Source organism: Typopeltis vanoorti, chromosome 11 (genome assembly GCF_054136105.1).
Source record: "Typopeltis vanoorti isolate ZY-2024b chromosome 11, IOZ_Tvanoo_1.0, whole genome shotgun sequence".
Taxonomy (NCBI): Eukaryota; Metazoa; Arthropoda; class Arachnida; order Uropygi; family Thelyphonidae; genus Typopeltis; species Typopeltis vanoorti.
This window is the reverse complement of record NC_143559.1, coordinates 104,250,182-104,270,033: the sequence shown is the minus strand read 5'-3', so window position 1 is coordinate 104,270,033 and position 19,852 is coordinate 104,250,182. Positions and strand designations below refer to the sequence as shown.

The window sequence follows — 19,852 nt, the reverse complement described above, 5'->3', positions numbered from 1 at the left end:
ATACTGTGTTTGCAGGTGAAACATATGGTTTTACTTAAGTCTAAAGAGCATGGTTAATGTGGGAGGAGACATGTGATTCATTAGTTAGTGCCATTTTTATGCCAGTTGTCTCTAATTGCAGTTGGGGAAGGCATGTTGTTTACCTCTGGGAGCGAGTTATTGTTCTGATGCGAAAGTGGTTAAACTTTATTTTCGTGTGCGATGTACAGTACATGCAAAACTTTTTAATTTCTTTTTTCATAAAGTAAAATCATGGTACAGGGGTGTGAGTCATATGCGAGGGCGAGTTATATTCGAGTAAATACGATATTTCTGTTTTATTATAAAAAGCAATCATCCTTTTTTTAAAATCTTTTCTTGAGGCGTCAGGGACTGCACGAAATTGCTTTGGGGGCTGCACACAGCCCGCCAGTTTGATACACCTGATGTAAGGGCTAGACGATGATGGAAAATTCCCATATCAAGATGACAGCTAAGCATATTAAAAAATGCATTTACAAGTGAATTAGCTGGATCTCAGAATCACTGAACAAGGAAGGCAGAACTACTATTTTCAGAAATCTGAAAGTTATTTTCAATACACCAGAAAGCAATTATTATTACTAAATGTAAGAAAATGATATGACACCTTTCAAGGACACAAATGTTTAATATGAGCATCTCTATTATCTAAGCATCACGAATATGGCATTCTTCAGCCCCAGAAATCTGTAAGGGTTCTTTTGGCATAAGTTGAATCAAATACCTCAACAGCTAGAAATCCTCTGATGAAAAAGTGATCAGGGAAAATAATATGAATCTCTAATGTATTTGATGCTCACCCAATTACATACAGAGAAGAACCATTATTCAAGATAGTGGCAATGTTTATATCTATGATTTCCTTGTTTATGACTCTAAAATAAAAATCATGAAGAGTTACTTGTAAAACCATACCATAATTCAGTTAAATATCAGAAAAAGCTTGGGTGCAAACTGAGATGAATGTATATATTTCATATAAGAGAATCAGCAGCCTTCATTCACTTATATGAAATTCACTCAGCTCATTCATACAAGCCCAACAGGAAGCAGAAAAACGATGGTTGCCAGTGGTTTGCAAGATGGTTTGTATAGTTCTGAGTGATTCAACAGTGTTGAATCACTCAGAGCTATACTATAATAGTTTGAGACCACATATGGAATGTTTTTCAAGCCACTTCAGGCTTCAATAAGCAGGATTGTAGTGGTCTCAAATTGAGTTATGAAAATTATCTCTCACCTAAAGACCAAGTCAGAAATTGGAACAGAAAAATTCACAGCTACATGGTGTAGGATATATCATTGATCCTGTTAACTATAAAGTTACATTTGAATATACATCACTACAAGTAAAATTAGTGGATAACTTATAAACTAATGCAATAATTATGACCACTTATAATGTTCATACATTACAATTATTCTCAAACACAGTTCATTTTAGCTATAAAATAAATGCAGGATTAGTTTTCTGTAATTTAGATGTCAGGATTCATAATTACAGAAAGTAACTGCTGCTTTTAAATTCATTACAAAAATAAAAAGCAAAAACACTATCCTAATTCATTTTAAAAAAATGTTATCGGAACAATGCTGAAAAGTACGATGACTTCACCTCACCTGATTTTAATTTTAAATGCAATTCTGCATTTTTTAGCCTTTCTTCTACACTTACTGGTAATTCATCACCAGACACCTTTTGTATCTTGCTAGGAGAATTTGGTTCATTTGTCTGATGTGGTCTATACAGATGAGTTTGTGGGCCCCACTGATTTACTACTCGGGAAACTGAAAATGGTATACAGAGAAAGGTTGCAAATTTTATATAGACATACTTTAAAAAACAAAAACCATAACAAATGGGTAATATAAACCATCAGAGCAACATTAAATTTTTCTCATCTTACAATAGAGATTTTGATATGGGAAAGATGCTTTTATAGTTACCTGCTACACAGCATATATAATATTTGCAAAGCACAAAAAGCAAGTAACATTTTAGTGGCATTACTGTGAGAGAAAACTGGACGTAGGTGCTATATTTAAAGCTATAATATTCTTCAAAATAGTGTCTATTCAGAAGTGATTATTGTATAAAGATGAAAGCCAGAGATATAAGTCATCAGCATAAGAACACCTAAATTTTATGTGGCTCCTACCCACAAAAAGGTTTATTTGTAAACCTTTTGTGGAATTTTTTAATATTGATTTTTATATTTTTTTATTGTATTTTTACACTTTTTTTTACATAGTCTGAAAACCCTGATCAAACATGTAAGTTTTTCAGCCACTTCAGGCCTCCGATAAGCAGTATAATCACAAATATTCAGGCCTGCAGTGGGATTCAACCCAGCAGCCTGTAGGTTGGAGAGCAGATACACTAACCACTCAACCAACCAGGCCAGCAATTGACCTAAAATTCTGCTTGATAAAAGTTTTACACATATTTTTAGCCTATGTAAGTATTTATTCTAATAATTGCATAAGATAAGTCTCAGTTAATTGTAAATAAATTATAAATATGGATAAATAATTATTTTGTTTTAATATTTCAATTTTAAAACTGGTTAAGAAACTGCAGAATTTTTAAACCTGTTTAAAAATTTTATACAACACTGTAAAAATGACATCAAACTAATTCTGTGTACTAATAAAACAGCTGTTATTGGAAATTCCCAGGACCAAAACAGCTATTGATAATTGTATAAGTGAACAAATGCCACAGTACATTATACTTAAGAACATCAAACAGCTAGGTCATGATTAATGCAACTTCAAATAATTACTATTTTTATTTATTATTAAAAACAGACCTATAGAGTCAAAAGAGACTCATAGTAGGAGGTCCCATTCTCACATGTACAGCTCATCATACCTCGACTTAAATATATCCACTGTCCCTGCACTCACCACACTCTCAGGCATGCATTCAAATCACCCCTCACTCTCTATGTAATAAACCTATCCTTATCCCCTTGCTCACAACCACCTTATACAGCTTCCAATTATCCCAGTCTCCATATATTCGATGAGAAATCTCACCCATGTTAATTTGGTAATTACCACTTATCAACTTATACATGTCAATCATGTCTCCCCTCTTCCTTCTGTTGGATCCTACTTCGTCTTAACCTATACTTTGGATCCGATATTTAGTTATTACGATGTTCTTAAACAATTGATAGGTTGCTAGTTGATTTCTAATCCAAATATAGAAAAAATTTATATTTATAGCCTGCGCCACTCTATATCTGAATTAGTTCAAGAATTGAAGAAAAACCAACTCTCAACTATTTCTCCTTTATATGTTGTTATTATGTTTACAGGCCGAGTTTATTTAACTTACACATCTCTCCCGCTTTGGTTCGAATATTTTTATGGATGGTGCAGTAAAAGAGATTCAGGCAAAATACAACTTTAGATTAACAAAAACAAACATTTAATTTAGGATCACAAATTATACACTTAAGTTCAAATCACTAAATGAGATATTATAAACATTTTAGCTCTTCTGATTATACAGTCATATAATTTTAAGCAATGGTAAATCTGTTGTCCGAAACACAGCCTTCACAAAATTCAATTAAACACTTGGTAAAGCTCAAAGTCATAAAGTCCCTTGGTAACCACTTACACAAATATCTCACAGTTACTTAAGTTTCAAATACAATATAATGGCGGCAACACTTTTTCACAAGTATACACTTTTAAATCCACACTTCAGCTAATCTCCGCAAAAATGTCACTGTTAACATAGGGATATTTTAGGAAGAAACACACACATATCTCTGCATAGGAATATCAATGGTTGGAATATTCTTACCGGTAATCTTCCTTCTTCATCTACTTATATACGAACACTTTTTATAACTTTATACACTTTAAAGAATTAACAGCACTCATTAAAACAAATCTTCCTAGTAATAACTGAATTAATTAATGGTCACAATTCACATGGCTAAATGTTCTTGCATGAAGTAAAACGCTTGTACTATCTTAGACATTACTTGACCAATTCAGTATTCTACTAATCACTCATGAACTAAGGTGACACACAATTCCTTAACTTGAAGTTTTCATGCACAGTTGCCTATTCCTCTGGCATTCAATTAATCTTTTAGGCACTATAATTCTTAACACAGCTATCGTTAAACTTAACCTTGTTGCCTCTAATTATTCTCTAGTTACTCCGTGCTATGCTTCAAGTTTCCATGTGTCCTTGAAAAGTCAGCCCTGAAATTAAATCTCAACTAAAGTACAGCTAGTCATTCAGTAGTCACTTAGCTATCTTCCGTTGCTTTATTTGTTATTCTGCAACTTACTAGCTAACCTGCTCCACGACTAGCAGACTTTAATTAGCTACTTGAGTGACTCGTCAATATCGCACTCTGATTCCTCAAATCAATCTCATTTTTTCTTTCCTTCCTCCGAATGCCAAATTAGAATATCTCCTCTTTTTTCAGCGTTCCTAGCTTATATATCCCTTCTTCCTGCCTAAATTGTTCTCGTGGTCTCCTTAACTAAAATCCTTTCCAGTAAACTTTCAACATTCTCCCTCACGCTCTGTTCCAAACTCGTGCAAGCTATCTAACATACGTTTCCATGACAACAAAACAAAATATAATAAAATTGAGGCATTGCATAACGTTATACCTCTACAAACAGGAACAAATAATAGAATATTTACATTTCAATTAATACGCTGTTAAATACAAACTCCTATAATATTAACATAGCAATAAATAAAATAACTTAATATTTTAATACAGTTTTTTCTTTATTAGTACACATACTTGATTAAATAACTAAATATTAAATCAACTTATAGGTAGTTATATGAATATTAATTTATAAACAAGTGATTTACATTAAATAACAATTACAAGATTAGCTTATGTGATGGAAGATCATGTTGGATTCTGAAGCAAATAATAATTACTCAAATCTCTATATATTCAGAATCCAACACTTCTATCACCAGGCTCTGTAATTTGTATTCTCTCAATCTGTTTTCATATTCCACATTCCAGAGACCAGAAACCAAAGTCAATTGTCTCTGAACTCTCTCCAACATCTCATCATCCTTTTAAAAATCTGTGCATAGTAATCCATATGTCCGCGCGGTTAGCCTAGTGGCTTTGCGCTTCGCAACCATATGCCTGGGGAAGGAGTGTCCTAGGTTCGATTCCCGTCGGAGACGTGAGGAGCTGAAGGATCTTCCTCAGCCATAGCCAAGTTAGCCGGTCTTGGGCGCGGGCAGTAGGGTTTTTTTCGCCAGTTTATCTGGTGTTTTTCATCCCGCAAGCAGGCAAACCGGCCCCTTGAACACACAGGGATACAGCCAAGAATACCTTGAGGCATAGGAGTGACCATTCTATCCTCGTATTTCGGTTACGAAATCCAAGCATACTTGGAAGGTTGTGGGCCTTAAAGGCCTGTTAAAGCCATTGGGATAGATAGATAGTAATCCATATGCAGCCTGATCAAAGCCTTGTACAATAGAATCAAAACATTCTTACTTCTAAACGTTAGTGTTCTCCGCATCATTCCTATAATCCACTGTGTTGTCCTCACAATTTTAGCAAAAGGTCTGGAAATTTTCAAGTCCCTATCCACCATCACCCCAAATATTTCATCTCCTCCACCTTCTGTAAAATATCCCCCCAACCCTATACTCTGCATCCCAAATTTTAAAACCTTACACTTTGCAAGATTAATTTGATATCCTCACACACATATTTGCCCATTCAGAAAGTCTATTTAGGTCAAAGCTACATCAGCTATACTTCTCATAACTCTCACCATTTAAGCCCTTTTCCAATGTTATTTACATACAAAACAATGATCCCAAAACAAATTCCCATCCCAGGGCATGCCACTAGTGACTTTCCTCTTCTAGGATATCACTTCCCATACAAAACCTGTATCAGAAAGCTAATCTCCATTGATATTTAGTGTAAATTGTACAATGATACCAGGTCACATTTAATGCAAACCAAAATTCATCTAATGAGAGGCTAGCATATACACAGTTGAGGTTACCATTAGAATCAAAACATCACCTAAAACCATTAGGGTTTTAGATGCTGCTACTTCAGTTTGCACTTGTTTATCTTCATGTGTGCATGTGCTAACGTTAGTTTTCATGATCTAATTAACAAAGAGCATTTGAAGAAGCCAACAATGATGCCAAAGAATATTTTTTAAATAACTATTTTTTTTTATCCTTTACTGTACTTTGTTAATAAACATAAAAACTTATGTTTAAAATTTTTCACTACCTATTTCTGTTGAGCTGGATCAATTACCATATTTTACATATAATTATAAGTTTGAATAGTGTAAATTAGAATAATGTGACCACTCCATGGGATATACACAGTTGAGGTTACCATTAGAATCAAAACATCACCTAAAACCGTTAGGGTTTTAGATGCTGCTACTTCAGTTTGCACTTGTTTATCTTCATGTGTGCATGTGCTAATGTTAGTTTTCACGATCTGATTAACATAGAGCATTTGAAGAAGCCAACAATAATGCCAAAGAATATTTTTTAAATAACTATATTTTTTTTTATTCTTTACTGTACTATTTTGTTAATAAACATAAAAACTTATGTTTAAAATTTTTCACTGCCTATTTCTGTTGAGCTGGAATCAATTACCATATTTTACATATAATTATAAGTTTGAATAGCTGTAAATTAGAATAATGTGACCACTCCATGGGGATTCGTTATCCACACTAATCGAAACTTAGCTGTATTTAAGAATAAAACTGATACAGATAAAAACTGAATAGATTTTAGTTATCGAAATATGTGATACAAAAAAGAACTTTAAAGCATAAAACCAGAAAAAAAACAAAGAAAATTCTACAGATTATTATTTATTATTGCACAGACACCTCCATGGAGCTGAAAGACTTGCTACAGAAAAACCCAAACTAACTAATATCCACACAATACCTACTGTATCTCTCCTTGAACTCGCTGACAGGCAATGCACTCACAATGCAACCTATTCCACTACTCATTACCACTCTCCAAGCTGAAAATCAAGTCCCAACACCCATTGTAGCCATGGTTATACTGAATTTTCATGACTGACCATTAAAATGTGTACTGAAACATTTTCTCAGCATCAATCCTATAAAACACTTTTAGTAACTTATATGTTTCTATCACACCACTCTTTTTCACCTACCTACCAATTTTTGAACTCATGAACTCTCAATCTATTGTCAAAGGAATATTCCAAAGGCCACTCATCCTCATAGTCACTTGCTACAGATTCTCTTCCCACCATCTCTTCCTCAGCAAGAAACCCAGTTCACCAGAGCCAAGGACAGTAATCCAGATATGGATATATCAATGCCTTATAAAAAAGAAATGACATCTTCCTTATCTCCGCTCATTAGTGCATTTTTCAGTAATCAAGTAATCTTATGAGATACATTGAACACCTCAGCAGTATGTCCTCTGAAACCTACTTCGACCCTTAGCTTCTTCAATTTCCTGGAATACAATTCCATTAATGTGCTACACAACATGTAGTCTTTTTATCCCAAAATGCATAATTTTAGACTTTTCCACATTAAAGCTACTCACATTATCTTTTGACCATACTGTCAGCCTATTTAAATCATCTTGCAGGCTCTCTACATCATCAGCAAACAGCTAAACATTTCCTTACAAATCATTTCTTGTGTCATTTATATATACAAGTAATGGTCAAAAATGAAGAGCCCCCCCATTTGTTTCAATTTGAATAACAGGGCTCAATGCAGCATCCTTTCAAATGACTTTCAGCTTTCACTATTATAAAAAAAGCTAGTAAATTACTAAATGAGACCAACTGTTCACAAAGATGCCCCCTCCACCATATAGTCTCCTATTCTTAATCCTGTCTTTGACCAACTTTACCAATACTTTTACCACAGCTTCTGAGATACTGATTGGTCTGTAATTTGCTACTGCAATCTTGGAATTTCCTTTATATAAAGGAATTATTTTGTCCTCCTTCCTTTGGAACTTTACGAGAGCTAAGACCTCAGTTAAACAGCCAAGTCAAATGCAATACCAATTGCTTTGCACATTCTTGTAATAAGCAAGGTGATATCCCATCTAATCCCAAAATCATATTTGCACTGAGATTCTCTAATATCCTAAGTACACCAATTCATCAACCTCTAGTCCCACATCAGTTCCCATCACAGCAATATTCTCACTTGGATAACATACCCTTATAAAGTGGTCACTCAATAACTCAACCTTTGCAACGAGTTGCCCTGGTGTTGTACCACCTGGTGAAAGTACCACTTTCAGGCACAAACTTTGTTTGCTCACACTTGGATAAAGAATTAAACTAATTTTATTATACTCTAACCAAGTGAAAAATAAACTTTCAACATCTTCCTCTAAATCCAGAGTAATTTATTAAAAAAGGGTGGCACACCATTTGGCAACTCCTATAAGTAGAGATGACCTGCTAATGCTTCTGCCTGGTATCTCGACTTGGGCCTGGCTCCCACTGAAGACACCTCAATAAAGGTCGAAACTAGTCTGGGTAGTGGCCCTTCCCTTAATGCATAACATTAGACATATCTGCAAGGAGATGTGTTTTGCATTATAGGAGATACTAAGATAGGAGTGTTGGTAGCTTGCTCCACCTTTGCAATGAGTTGCCCTGGTGTTGTACCACCTTACCCCAGCTCTGAAGATACTTTCAGGTGCAAACTTTGTTTGCTCACACTTGGATAAAGGATTAAACTAATTTTATTATACGCTAACCAAGTGAAAAATAAACTTTCAATATTTTGCATGCTTCTGTCATCTTACTACCATCAGCACTTCTTAAAGTTATCCTTCCAAAGTCATTTTTTCTTTTACTTGCCACACAGTGAAAGAACATTTTGGGATTTACTTTGGCTTGCTCAGTTAATTTCTTCTCAAATCTGATTCTGCCTTCCTTCCTTCCTACACTGGTCATCTTTCTTTCCTTGGACTACTTGTGAGCTTGCTGATCACCTTTCTGATGCTACTCATCCATCTAACTCCTATTTCCATCAGATACCTCTTGACTATCTCCCATGTCCTGTTAACATCCTTCCCTTGCAGATTCTTGTGACATGGAGCTATCTCAGGCGCTAAGACTATGATTTTAGCAATCTTAGATGGTAGTGTGAAGAGCTCCATGTCACAAGAATCTGCAAGGGAAGGACGTTAACAGGATGTATGATAAGGCTTGACATCACCAGTTCACTTTCTGGATCTCTGCCTCCCAAAAGAAATCCATCTCCCTGCCAGCTCAATGCCCTAAATAAACTAAGTAAAAATAACAGCATAGTTATTACTAGGTCTGACAAGGGAAGTGCTGCCATTATCCTCAACACCAGTGAATACAATAAGAAAATGAATCTCATTCTTAGAGACTGCTCCACCTATAGATTTAGATTATATCCCACAAACTCACAAATCAAGAAATTAAAATGCCCACTCAAAAAAGTTTCTTCCTTGCCTAATGATACCACACAAAAAACTCAACACCCCCCCCCCTCCCCATATATATATGGCTTGCCCAAGATTAATAAAAAAAAAAACTCAAACCCCTCAGTTGTATAACTGAAAAACTCAACCCCCCCCAAGATTAATCTTAGTCTTGTCTAAGATTAATAAACCCAATTCCCCCCGTTCCACAACCCGTAGTAGATACCACTGATTCTCCATGCTATAAATTATCCAAACACTTAACAAAATCAGCCCTCCCCACCCTCACTGATCATACTACATAAAATAAAAAAATCTTCCCATTTTAAAAGCTCCATTGAAGATATAATTGTTAACGATACTTATATCCTAGTGAGCTTTGACATCACCTCATTGTTCAGTAACATTCCCTAAAATGACACCTTATTGCTTTTGAAAAATGTTTTCCCCCTTGATATCAGCGATCTCTTTTCCTTTGGTATCCATTTCAGTTATTTCTTTTGGAAGAACAAAATTTATAAACAGATAAAGAGTACCTCTATAGGGTCTCCCCCTCCTGCCAATTTTTTATGGAAAATTTTGAAAAACAAGCTTTTGACTGAGACCTCCTCAAACCAAGCTGGTTGAGATATATAGATGATACCTTTTCTATTTGGTCTCATGGCCCAGACACATTAAATACTTTTCTATGTCATCTCAATAGTCTTCACCTTAGAATCCAATTTGCAATGGAAAAGGAAACTAATAATAGTCTGGTATTTCTGGACATCTCGGTCATCTGCTCTTTTCAGTATATAGGAAACCCACTCATACAGGCAGATACATTCACAAACTTTCCTATGACTGTCCGCCCCTCTCAACAATACGGTGTCATAAAAACACTAACCCATAGAGCCTATAACCTTTGTGCCAATGAGACATTTCTTGCAACAAATTCAATCATATACACACACTTTTCTATGTAATGGCTACAGTTCCCACAATATCAAAAAATAATCAATCTTTTCCCAAATCCACAACCCTCTCTTCAGAAAGATTTTAGTAATGTTATCACCATTCCCTATGTCCAAGGCACATCAGAAAAAAATATCCAGAATCTTAAAGAAATACAAGCTTTGCACCACTTTCAAGCCCCACTTAAAACTTCCCAAAATATAAGAAACACTAATACTTCGAGATCCCAGTTTACATCCTAGGCTGCTGACAGGTGTCCATACCCATCTAGTTAGGACTCTGGTCTTTCATCCACGTGTTTCAGTTAGTTTTGTGCTGCCTTTGTGTGTGCGTGTAACATCTCATTTTGTACTCTCTGATGATGTCTCTGTAATTGAGATGAAATACTGAAAACATTAAATACTATTTTTAATCAATTACTAGTGCTATTTTACTAAGTTTTCCCCAGTACTTTAGCCTTAACACGTGTATATTTGATCTAGTCATAGGATCAGAAGAGCTAGCCATAACCAAGGTGGCCACATTGCCTCTGATTGGGAAGAATGCTCATGCAGTCTTGACTAGGGACGTGGTCAAGAACGAATATATATCGAACTATAAGGCAGGTGATTATGATAGGGTTAGGAGAAAGCTTGAGGCTATATCATGGGATAAAAACTTGCAAGAAAAGGGATATTAGTAGTGCAAGGGAGATAGTTAAGGGACATCTGGAGGAAGCAATAAATTGTATATGCAAGGGCAGGAGGGTTTATCAGGTAAGTGTGTTGCAGGTAAGAGGAAGAATGACTATGGAAGGATAATCTTAATGAGTGTTGATGGTGGTGAGGTGATAAAAGCTGATAAATTAGTTGAGTTACTGAGTGACTAATTTGCAAGAGTATATCATCCAAGCGAGGTTATGCTGTAACATATGTGACAGAGACTGATGTGAGAACAGAGGTGGACAAATTGAAGGGTTCTTAGGATAATGCAGAATTTCAATGTAAATACAGCCATGCAAGTAGATGGGATATCAGCCTCATGATTTGCAAGAGTGAGCAAGAGAACAAGCAATGCCTCTGACTAGGGTCTTTAACTAAAGCCTCAGCTCTAACAGAGTTCCAAGTGAGTGGAAAGAAGGCAAAATAATTCCTTTGAATAAAGGGTGATCTCCAATCAGTATCTCAAGAGTGGTGGTAAAAGTACTAGATAAAAAAAAAGGTAATAATAATAATTCACTGGAATGGGTAGATAAGAATGAGAGGCATGGCTTTGTGAAGGGTCAGTAATGCCTCAGTAATTTACTAACTTTTTATAATAGTGACAGCTTAGTTGGATAAAAGGAATTGCTACATGATGATATTGCTAGATTTTGCAAAGGCATTGACAGGATACCAAATGGAGCTCTGTTATGCAACTTAGAATAAATAGGGATGGATATAATGTATATATGGATACAAGGGTCGCTGATGGACAGATACCAAAAAAGTGGTATATGGATGAGCAAAATCCAGAACAGTAGCAAATGACTAGTAGTATGCTACAAGGTTCAGTGCTAGAACCACTACTGTTTAATTTGCATGTAAATAATATAAGAAACAATCTGAAGGAAAATATTCAGTTGTTTGCTGATTATGCAAAATTGGGTAGAGTAATAGTTAATCAAGGTGATGTGGGGAGCTTACAGGATAATTTAAATAGGTTGTCAATACGATAAAATATAATGGATATCAATTTAATGTGATGAAATATACAGTTATGCATTTTAAGATAAACAGATTACAAGCTGTGTATTACATTGATGGAAATGTACTCCAGGAAATAGGTGACGCCAGAGATTCAGGATAGGTAGTAGATGGAGAGCTGAAGTTTAGAGAGCATATTGCTAAGGTTGTCAAAACTAGCTCATAGGATTGAAGAACACACAAATAGAGATAAGGAAGTTGTTACTCTTCTTTATAAGACCTTAATACATCCACATCTGGATTACTGTGCTCAGGTCTGGTCATCTGGGTTTCCTTGGCGGATGAGAAAGTAGTGGAGTGGATCCAGAAGCAAGTGACCAAGATGCTGACCAATGTATCCCTATGAGGGTAGATTGAGGGTTTGTGGTCTGCAGAAGTTGTTTGACAGGTGAAAAAGAGAAAGTATAATGGAAACATTTAAGTTACTTAAAAGGTTTTATAAGATTGATGCAGAGGAAGTGCGTCACGACTTGGCTGTGTGTGTGTGGTGGTGGGGGGGGGGGGCAGGACAAGAAGTCATCCTTGGAAGTTGAGTAAGGAAGTGGTGAACATTTTGCCTGTTAATTGGCTCAAGGAGAAGCAGGATAGATAATGTGAACAGTCTGGATCTCCTGCGATGAGTCTTTGGACTTCATGGTGATGCCCAAACAATAGTCATGATATTTTTAGAATTATTTCTTCTAGTATAAAACTGCAAACAAAGATGTCTTTGTCTGGATATGTCTATATGTGCCTTATCCCACAGTATGGATAGTCTTATGCAAAATTATTACATTTTATCCATACAAGATCAGCCATGTACTGTAGCTGCTACATGATGATTATGATAAGTGATTGACATTTACTCTGATGCTTCTGGTCAGATTGGAAGTTGACGATGCTTGCTACTGGAAATTTCTGTGGGGAGATGAGGTGCATTTTTATCTGAACAGGACTGTTAAACACCCGTAATTGTCAATGGGCTTCCGAATCACTCCATGCACTCCCATTAAGTTCACTGAAAATTACTGTTTGATGTGGCTCCACAGCAGAAATATCATGATATGCTGAAAGTTTTGTTATTCCACAATTTCAGCACTGATGATGTCTGGAGGAGACCATTTATGCAAGATGGAGCACCTCCCCACATTACACAACTGGTAGCAGCTTCTACAGCAAAACTTCCCAGAAGAAAGAGCGATTAGTCGCTTCTTTCCAGCTGCATGGCCACCTCACTCCTCTGATACTACTCCTGTTGTAGGGTTACCTTAAAGCCAATGTCCAAGGTGGCAGTCTCAAACTTGGCAGCCTTAAAGGGACAAGCAACGTATCAGAGACTGTGACAAGCATTGCTTCAGGCATATTAGGTTCTGCTGTTGAGAATGCTGTGTACACGATGCAATTTCTGGTCCACGAGAATGGTGGATACAGAGACCCAGGTCCTCTTTCACATAGGTGAACTCAATGTGCTTAGTTGTGCAACAGGTTTGAGACAATATTTACATTCAAGAAACTGTAATACCATAATTACTATGCTAAATTAAACTGATATTAAACGTTATCATAAGTGCAACACATAAAGGTAATATTTCATTTCAGTTTAGCCTTTGTTATACATTTTATTTTACTGATTTTTTTTTAACACGTTCGCTGCCAACTACGAGTATACTCGTAGTGGGTAAACCTGCTTCACAAGCCAGCTACGAGTATACTCGTAGGACGCTTACCGCCGGGAACGAGATTATTTTAGTGACCTTGAAGAAGTGAAAATGCTTGGCTTGTGGGGCTAGCTTCAAAACTGTGTATTCTCATAGACCGTATATGCTCTGTACAAGCCAACTACGAGTATACTCGTAGGACGTTTACCTCCGGTAATGAGATTATCGTACTGACCTTGAAGAAGTAAAACTGCTCGGCGTAGGGGAACAGACCATGCCAAAGTAGCGTGGCAGCGAACGTGTTAACACTGTACAGCACCATATCACCCACCCCCTTCCATTGGCAACTTTTTGGCAAAATTTTTTTTTCATGGAATCCTTCTTCCATGTCTTGATTAGTCTCCCCTACCAAATCTGGTGACATTCCAGTTGTTAGATCAAGAGTTATATAACACTCTGAATAGGGGAACTTTAATTATGACCACCCTGTATATCAGTGATCAAATGAACTTGCTTTCATGAGTAGAACGTCTTCAAAATTATTTTTCTGACATCATCATGTAAACACATCTGTAACAATAGATCAGAAGCATATACTCCACATAGATAAGCTGGCATAAAGCTAGCTAAACGATTATCAACCCAGCTTTATGCTCCTATTTCCCAATATTAAGTGGATTTGTAATTAAAAAATAAAAATAATCATGGCATACATAAACTTCAGGATATTCACTTAAGTCAATGAAAAATTAGTAGCTTTCTGTTTATCATTATACGTGCTCATGCAAATATGTAGTTTTTTTTTTAACTACACATTCACTATTAACAAGCAGCTGCTAGCTAAAACACATCTTCATATAGTCTCTCTCTCTCTTTCCCCCCCACCCGCCTGCCAGAACTAATAATTAAAGAACTGCATCTATCAATGCATATATATATATATGTGTGTGTGTGTGTGTGTGTGTGTTTTTCAACTCAAATTACTTGCACTGAGCAGCACAGTTCTCAATTTGGACAGTGAACTTGAAGACTCACAATTCAAAAAACACTATATATAAAACAGAAGCATTATACTTCAATGGTTCCTATGTTCATATTATATAAATATATTTTACTCTGTGTGAAAAAAATGTATTTTAATATGTACTTTAGAAAGTGTTTTTTTTTCTTGTGTAATAAATCATTCGGTGTTTTAAGATGAGTTTCTTGCTCGACACACTTAAACATCATCCTTAAACTATGCTAGTTACTAATCATTTAATTTAATAGCTGAATAACATAACTGAATTTATTAAGCTACATATATTTCACTCGATTCAAACAAGCATTCTTGCTGCACAAAGGCACTTATGCTAAAATATAAGATCATATAACTAGTGGAAATACTATAATGGAAAAACACATGCATCCTCTGGAACTAGATATATAGAGAGCACGAGAAAACTGGTCTTAGAATAATACTCTCTTTAATTGCCCTCCACTAACTATATTAGTGGTGGGCAATGTGTTGTCGTTGACTCCAAAAATGACTTCCTTCCTAGATTTGTAATGTTTTCTATTTCAATGTGGTATTTTGCTATTTTCTTCCATCTAATCTTATGCAGAGGAGTGCCTAAAGCATGATCTATTTCTGACTTGCCATAATGATGGTAACATAAGTATTTTACATATTCTATATATTTACATTTCAACAGTTCATTCTATCCAAAGCAGATATAAAGTACTATATATATATATATCAAAGGATGGGGTTGGTACTTAAGAGAATGTTTTATGTGGTACATTGGCTATATTTTTCAGACAAATTTCAGATATAAGGAATGGGACATGCCTTTTTAATATGTGAGAGGATAGGTGAAGTGCTACATAAATATAGAACTGGCCTGGTTGGCTAAATGGATAACATACACTGTGCTTCAACCGACAAACTATGAGTTTGAATCCTACACATAAGACAGATTTTTACTAGCCTACTCTGAAAACATGCATGTATTACTCCTCACCCCCATCCCCAACAAATATCTGCATTCACTATTAAACTACACAACAAACTAACAATCATCTGTTCGCCTCAGGTCTATTTTTTGATACATCTAAAGGTATATCCAGCGCTTGTGGTTGCAAGTTGGTGTACTACAGAAGAAATGCTAACTGCCTTGAAGAACAAAATAAATCATATGCTACCACCACCATGGCAAGTCGGGAATAGAAAACCACACAATATCACAAACTATTAAGATATTTTTGAAATCAGCATCAGTAATGACGCCTATATTAACTGTGAAAAGCACGGCTGCATTCATTTACCTAAAATTTGGAAGACTGTTATTCTAATACAACTTTCAATTGATTGGCCATCTATATCTAGGCCGAGTAGGCGCATGCTTTTTTCATTATAATCTGAATTGTTTCTGCTTATGTTCTGTTCCACAAATTAATGGAAACAAAATATAAGAAGCTTAATAAATTCATAGTTAATTTTGTCTTCATATAATATAAAGTACTACTCTTAAAAAAATAATTTTAAAAAATCAAATCTCATTTGATTTTTTAATCTGCAATATCAGCATATGATAAATATAAGAAACCTCTGAAGAATATATATGTCACGGGCAAATAATCAGGGCATGCTAGGTGTGCAGTGCTCATCCACAGAATATCAATATCACTAATATTATATATGGCTGATGCTAGTTTTGTAGATATATTTGCCAATCCATAATAGCAGTGTGTACAAGTCTAGTTCTGATTAGAATTACCATAAAAAAAGAACAATGGTTAGATGTAAATAGTAGATTAAATATATAAAAAGCTTATGATCAACTTTCGGAATGTTAAGTATTTTACCTCTAACATGACTTGAACCACCTAACCTAGGAATAAAAACAGCATCTACTCTTGCACAAGTGGTATTAGCTTCTGAAAAGGCAGAAATAATCAAATGTGAGTAGGATGAGACAAAGAGACAGTTAAATTTCATCAATTAAAAAAAAAAATTTTTAATCAACAAAAAACAAATAATACAGGAAAACATATAAGAATGCTTTAATACATGGGTGTCCAACCTTTTGGCTTGCCTGGGCCATGTTGAGTGAAGGGGAACTATCTTAGGCCACATATAAAATGTATAATATAGTTAATATATATAAGTAACAAAACTTCCTTTATTTTTTTAAATTTTTTATTATAACATTAAAAAAAAGAGGGCAGCATAAATTAAAAAACTAGTGAGATATTTGGCCTCATTTACGTGAAACCAATGCATCAATGTCTGGTTCGATGGTTGCAATTTGTAGTGAGCTCTCAAGGTTCTCGTCAGAAATTTTTGATCTAACTTTACTCTTCACATGCTTCATTCTTGAAATTGTTCACAAATGCATGTACTAACAAAAAAACGATGACATGAATAAAGTGTGACTGTGAAGCAAAGGATATTTTTCTCTGGGAAGATAGGTCTTATAAAAATCTAGCATAGAGACATGATCAAATTTTTCTTTGAGTTGAATATCTAATTGCAACTCTATACATTCCATTTGAAAATTCGAAGATAATGTATTTATATGGACTGAAAATGGAGTCGCAAATATACAAAAAAATTTTTTTTTTTTCTGAAATCTTGAAACCTATTCTCAAATTCCTGTATCAAAACAGAAAGAAAGACATCATTTTTTTCGCATCACATAATCATGTTAAAAGTTTAAGATCTTATGGGGCCACATTGCTAACAGTCAACGGCTGCAGGCAGTCTGTGGGTTGGACATCCCTGCTTTAATACAAATATCACAGCCTTATTATTTTCTAATCTTACCCTATCACTGAAACTGAATAATAACTATGAGTTGGTATACTAAATATATCTGTGAATATGTAACATGTTTATCATGTCTACATTATAAAAGGATAATATATTATTTATTAGATAAAGAGTTTACTGTTAAAATATTCAGTAAATACTATCTATAAAAATCTGTTTTTAATATTTCCACCATATATATATAGCAATTCCTCAATTAATGCATAATTTTTTTTCTATACCCAAATTCAATTAGTGCGGCTTTAAAATTAGATTAGTGCACCTATATACATCTTTAAAATAATATTACAGATTTTGAACATTTTTATCTATACATTTTTATGGCTAACTATTTTAAAAAAATCACTAACCAGGATGAAGTACTTTAGTTACTGATTTAAAACATTTTACAAAGTTTTTTTAATAGCATACTACACTATTTCCATGTATACTATGTTCCAAATTTACTGCCAAAAATTTTGATGATCATAACTTGTGCCTACTTTGAAATTGTTTTCCTTACTTTTTTATTTTAAAGTATTTTTCATCACGAGTAAAGAATAAGTGAGCAGACAAGTGGAAGTGTAAAAAGATTCGAAAAGTAATCTTGTTTAAAGAAAAACTTGAAATAATAAAGAAAAATGAACAAGCCAAGTCCAGAGCAAAGATAGGACAGGAACACAAAAACGAGTGAATCAACTATAAGAGGAATTTTAAGCAAAGCTACTGCAAGCAAAAAGAGAAAATAAGACTGCTTGAAGTTCATCGTGCATGCACTCGAAATCAAAGTATTATAATGATTGAATTCGAAAGATTTCTTTCTACATGGATTGAAGATGTAACCGAAATCACATTCCGCTAAGCACTGACATTATTAAATCAAAAGCATTTATCTGTTTGCAACCTTTGGAAAGAAAGGGCTATCAATGATGGAAAAGAAGAATTCCACACTAGTGCTGGGTGGTTTGAGGTTTCAAAAAGAGCCTACATAATGTTTAATCACAGGTGAAGCTGCAAGTGCAGATAAGGAGATGGCTGCGAATTATCCAAAGAGTTTTGAAGAAAATTGTGGAAGAAGATGGGGGGGGGGGACTATTGTGTCCAACAAATATTTAATGTCAATGAAATTGACCTTTTTTGGAAGCGAATGTCTTCCAAGACTTTTCTGGACAAATCAGAGAAATCTCAGCCTGGTTAGAAAGTTGCAAAAATCGAATGAATAATGTAATTCCAAACGGCTCGCATATTGCGAGCCGTTTGGAAGTACATTATTCCACAGTGTGCAAAAGATTTTGAGTGATTCCGACCTGCTAATTTTAGATGTACAGCGAGAAGATCATGAAGAATATGAAGAAAATTTAATCACTGACAAGCCCAAAGAGATTTCAAAGAAACAATTTGAAAACATTTTTTGTACAATCGAAGTGTTTAAGCAGCAATGCTTAGAGGCTGACCCTAATGAAGAGAGAAGTAAAATTTGCAGGAGTAGTAGAGGAGGCAATAGGACCATACCGTCAGTTGTATGAAAAAAAAAAAAGAAAAGGAATGATTGCCAAACTATGTTAGCTCAATTCTTTGTTAAGAAGTAGAATAATAAATTTATCATCATCATCATCGTCATCAATTTCCTGACACGTACCCTCAAGGGGTGTACAGGATATGATAGTACTACATGAAAAATTTACGTCATTACTAACTTCCTATTTACAATTTTCCTCCAAATCAGCCTGTTACTTGTCAAGACTCCAATATTATCAGATCTTATATTTCTATCTTCTAAGGCACTTTGTACCGTATCAATCCACCTATATCTTGGTCTTCCTCTGGGTCGTTATCCTGCCAACCTGGCAGAGAACACTTGTTTTACTAATCTTTCTTCGCCCATTCTGTTTAAGTGACCATACCACCTGAGATTAGCTCTGCTAACACATTCCTGGATGTTGACAATGTCAAGTTCTTTCCTAATATCCTCGATTTTAATATGATATTGCCATTGATGCCATCTGTTCACGCCTATAATCTTTCTCAGGACTCTCATATCTGCAGTCTCTAGTCTTTGGTTAAGTGTTTTACTTCTGACCCAGCTCTCAGATCCATAAGTTAAAACTGGTTTGAACACTGTCTCGTATACAGCTAATTTAGTGTTCTGACTAATTTCTCTCTTATTCCATATGAATTTATTCAATCGACATCCCACCATACCAGCTTTGCTGATTCTGTTGTCTATTTCCATATT

General features: G+C 35.0%; 1 protein-coding gene across 1 annotated transcript in view; it reads right to left on the bottom strand.

Moving 5' to 3' along the window:
* Positions 1-19,852, bottom strand: part of LOC150101895 (MAP3K12-binding inhibitory protein 1-like) — an 81,887-nt gene that overhangs the window by 23,245 nt on the left and 38,790 nt on the right. The window contains exons 5-6 of the mRNA XM_090400677.1: positions 16,671-16,742; positions 1,642-1,809 (exon numbers count right to left, since the gene is read on the bottom strand). Of these exons, the coding sequence (XP_090256803.1) occupies positions 1,642-1,809; positions 16,671-16,742 (240 nt within the window). The remainder of the gene's footprint in view (positions 1-1,641; positions 1,810-16,670; positions 16,743-19,852) is intronic.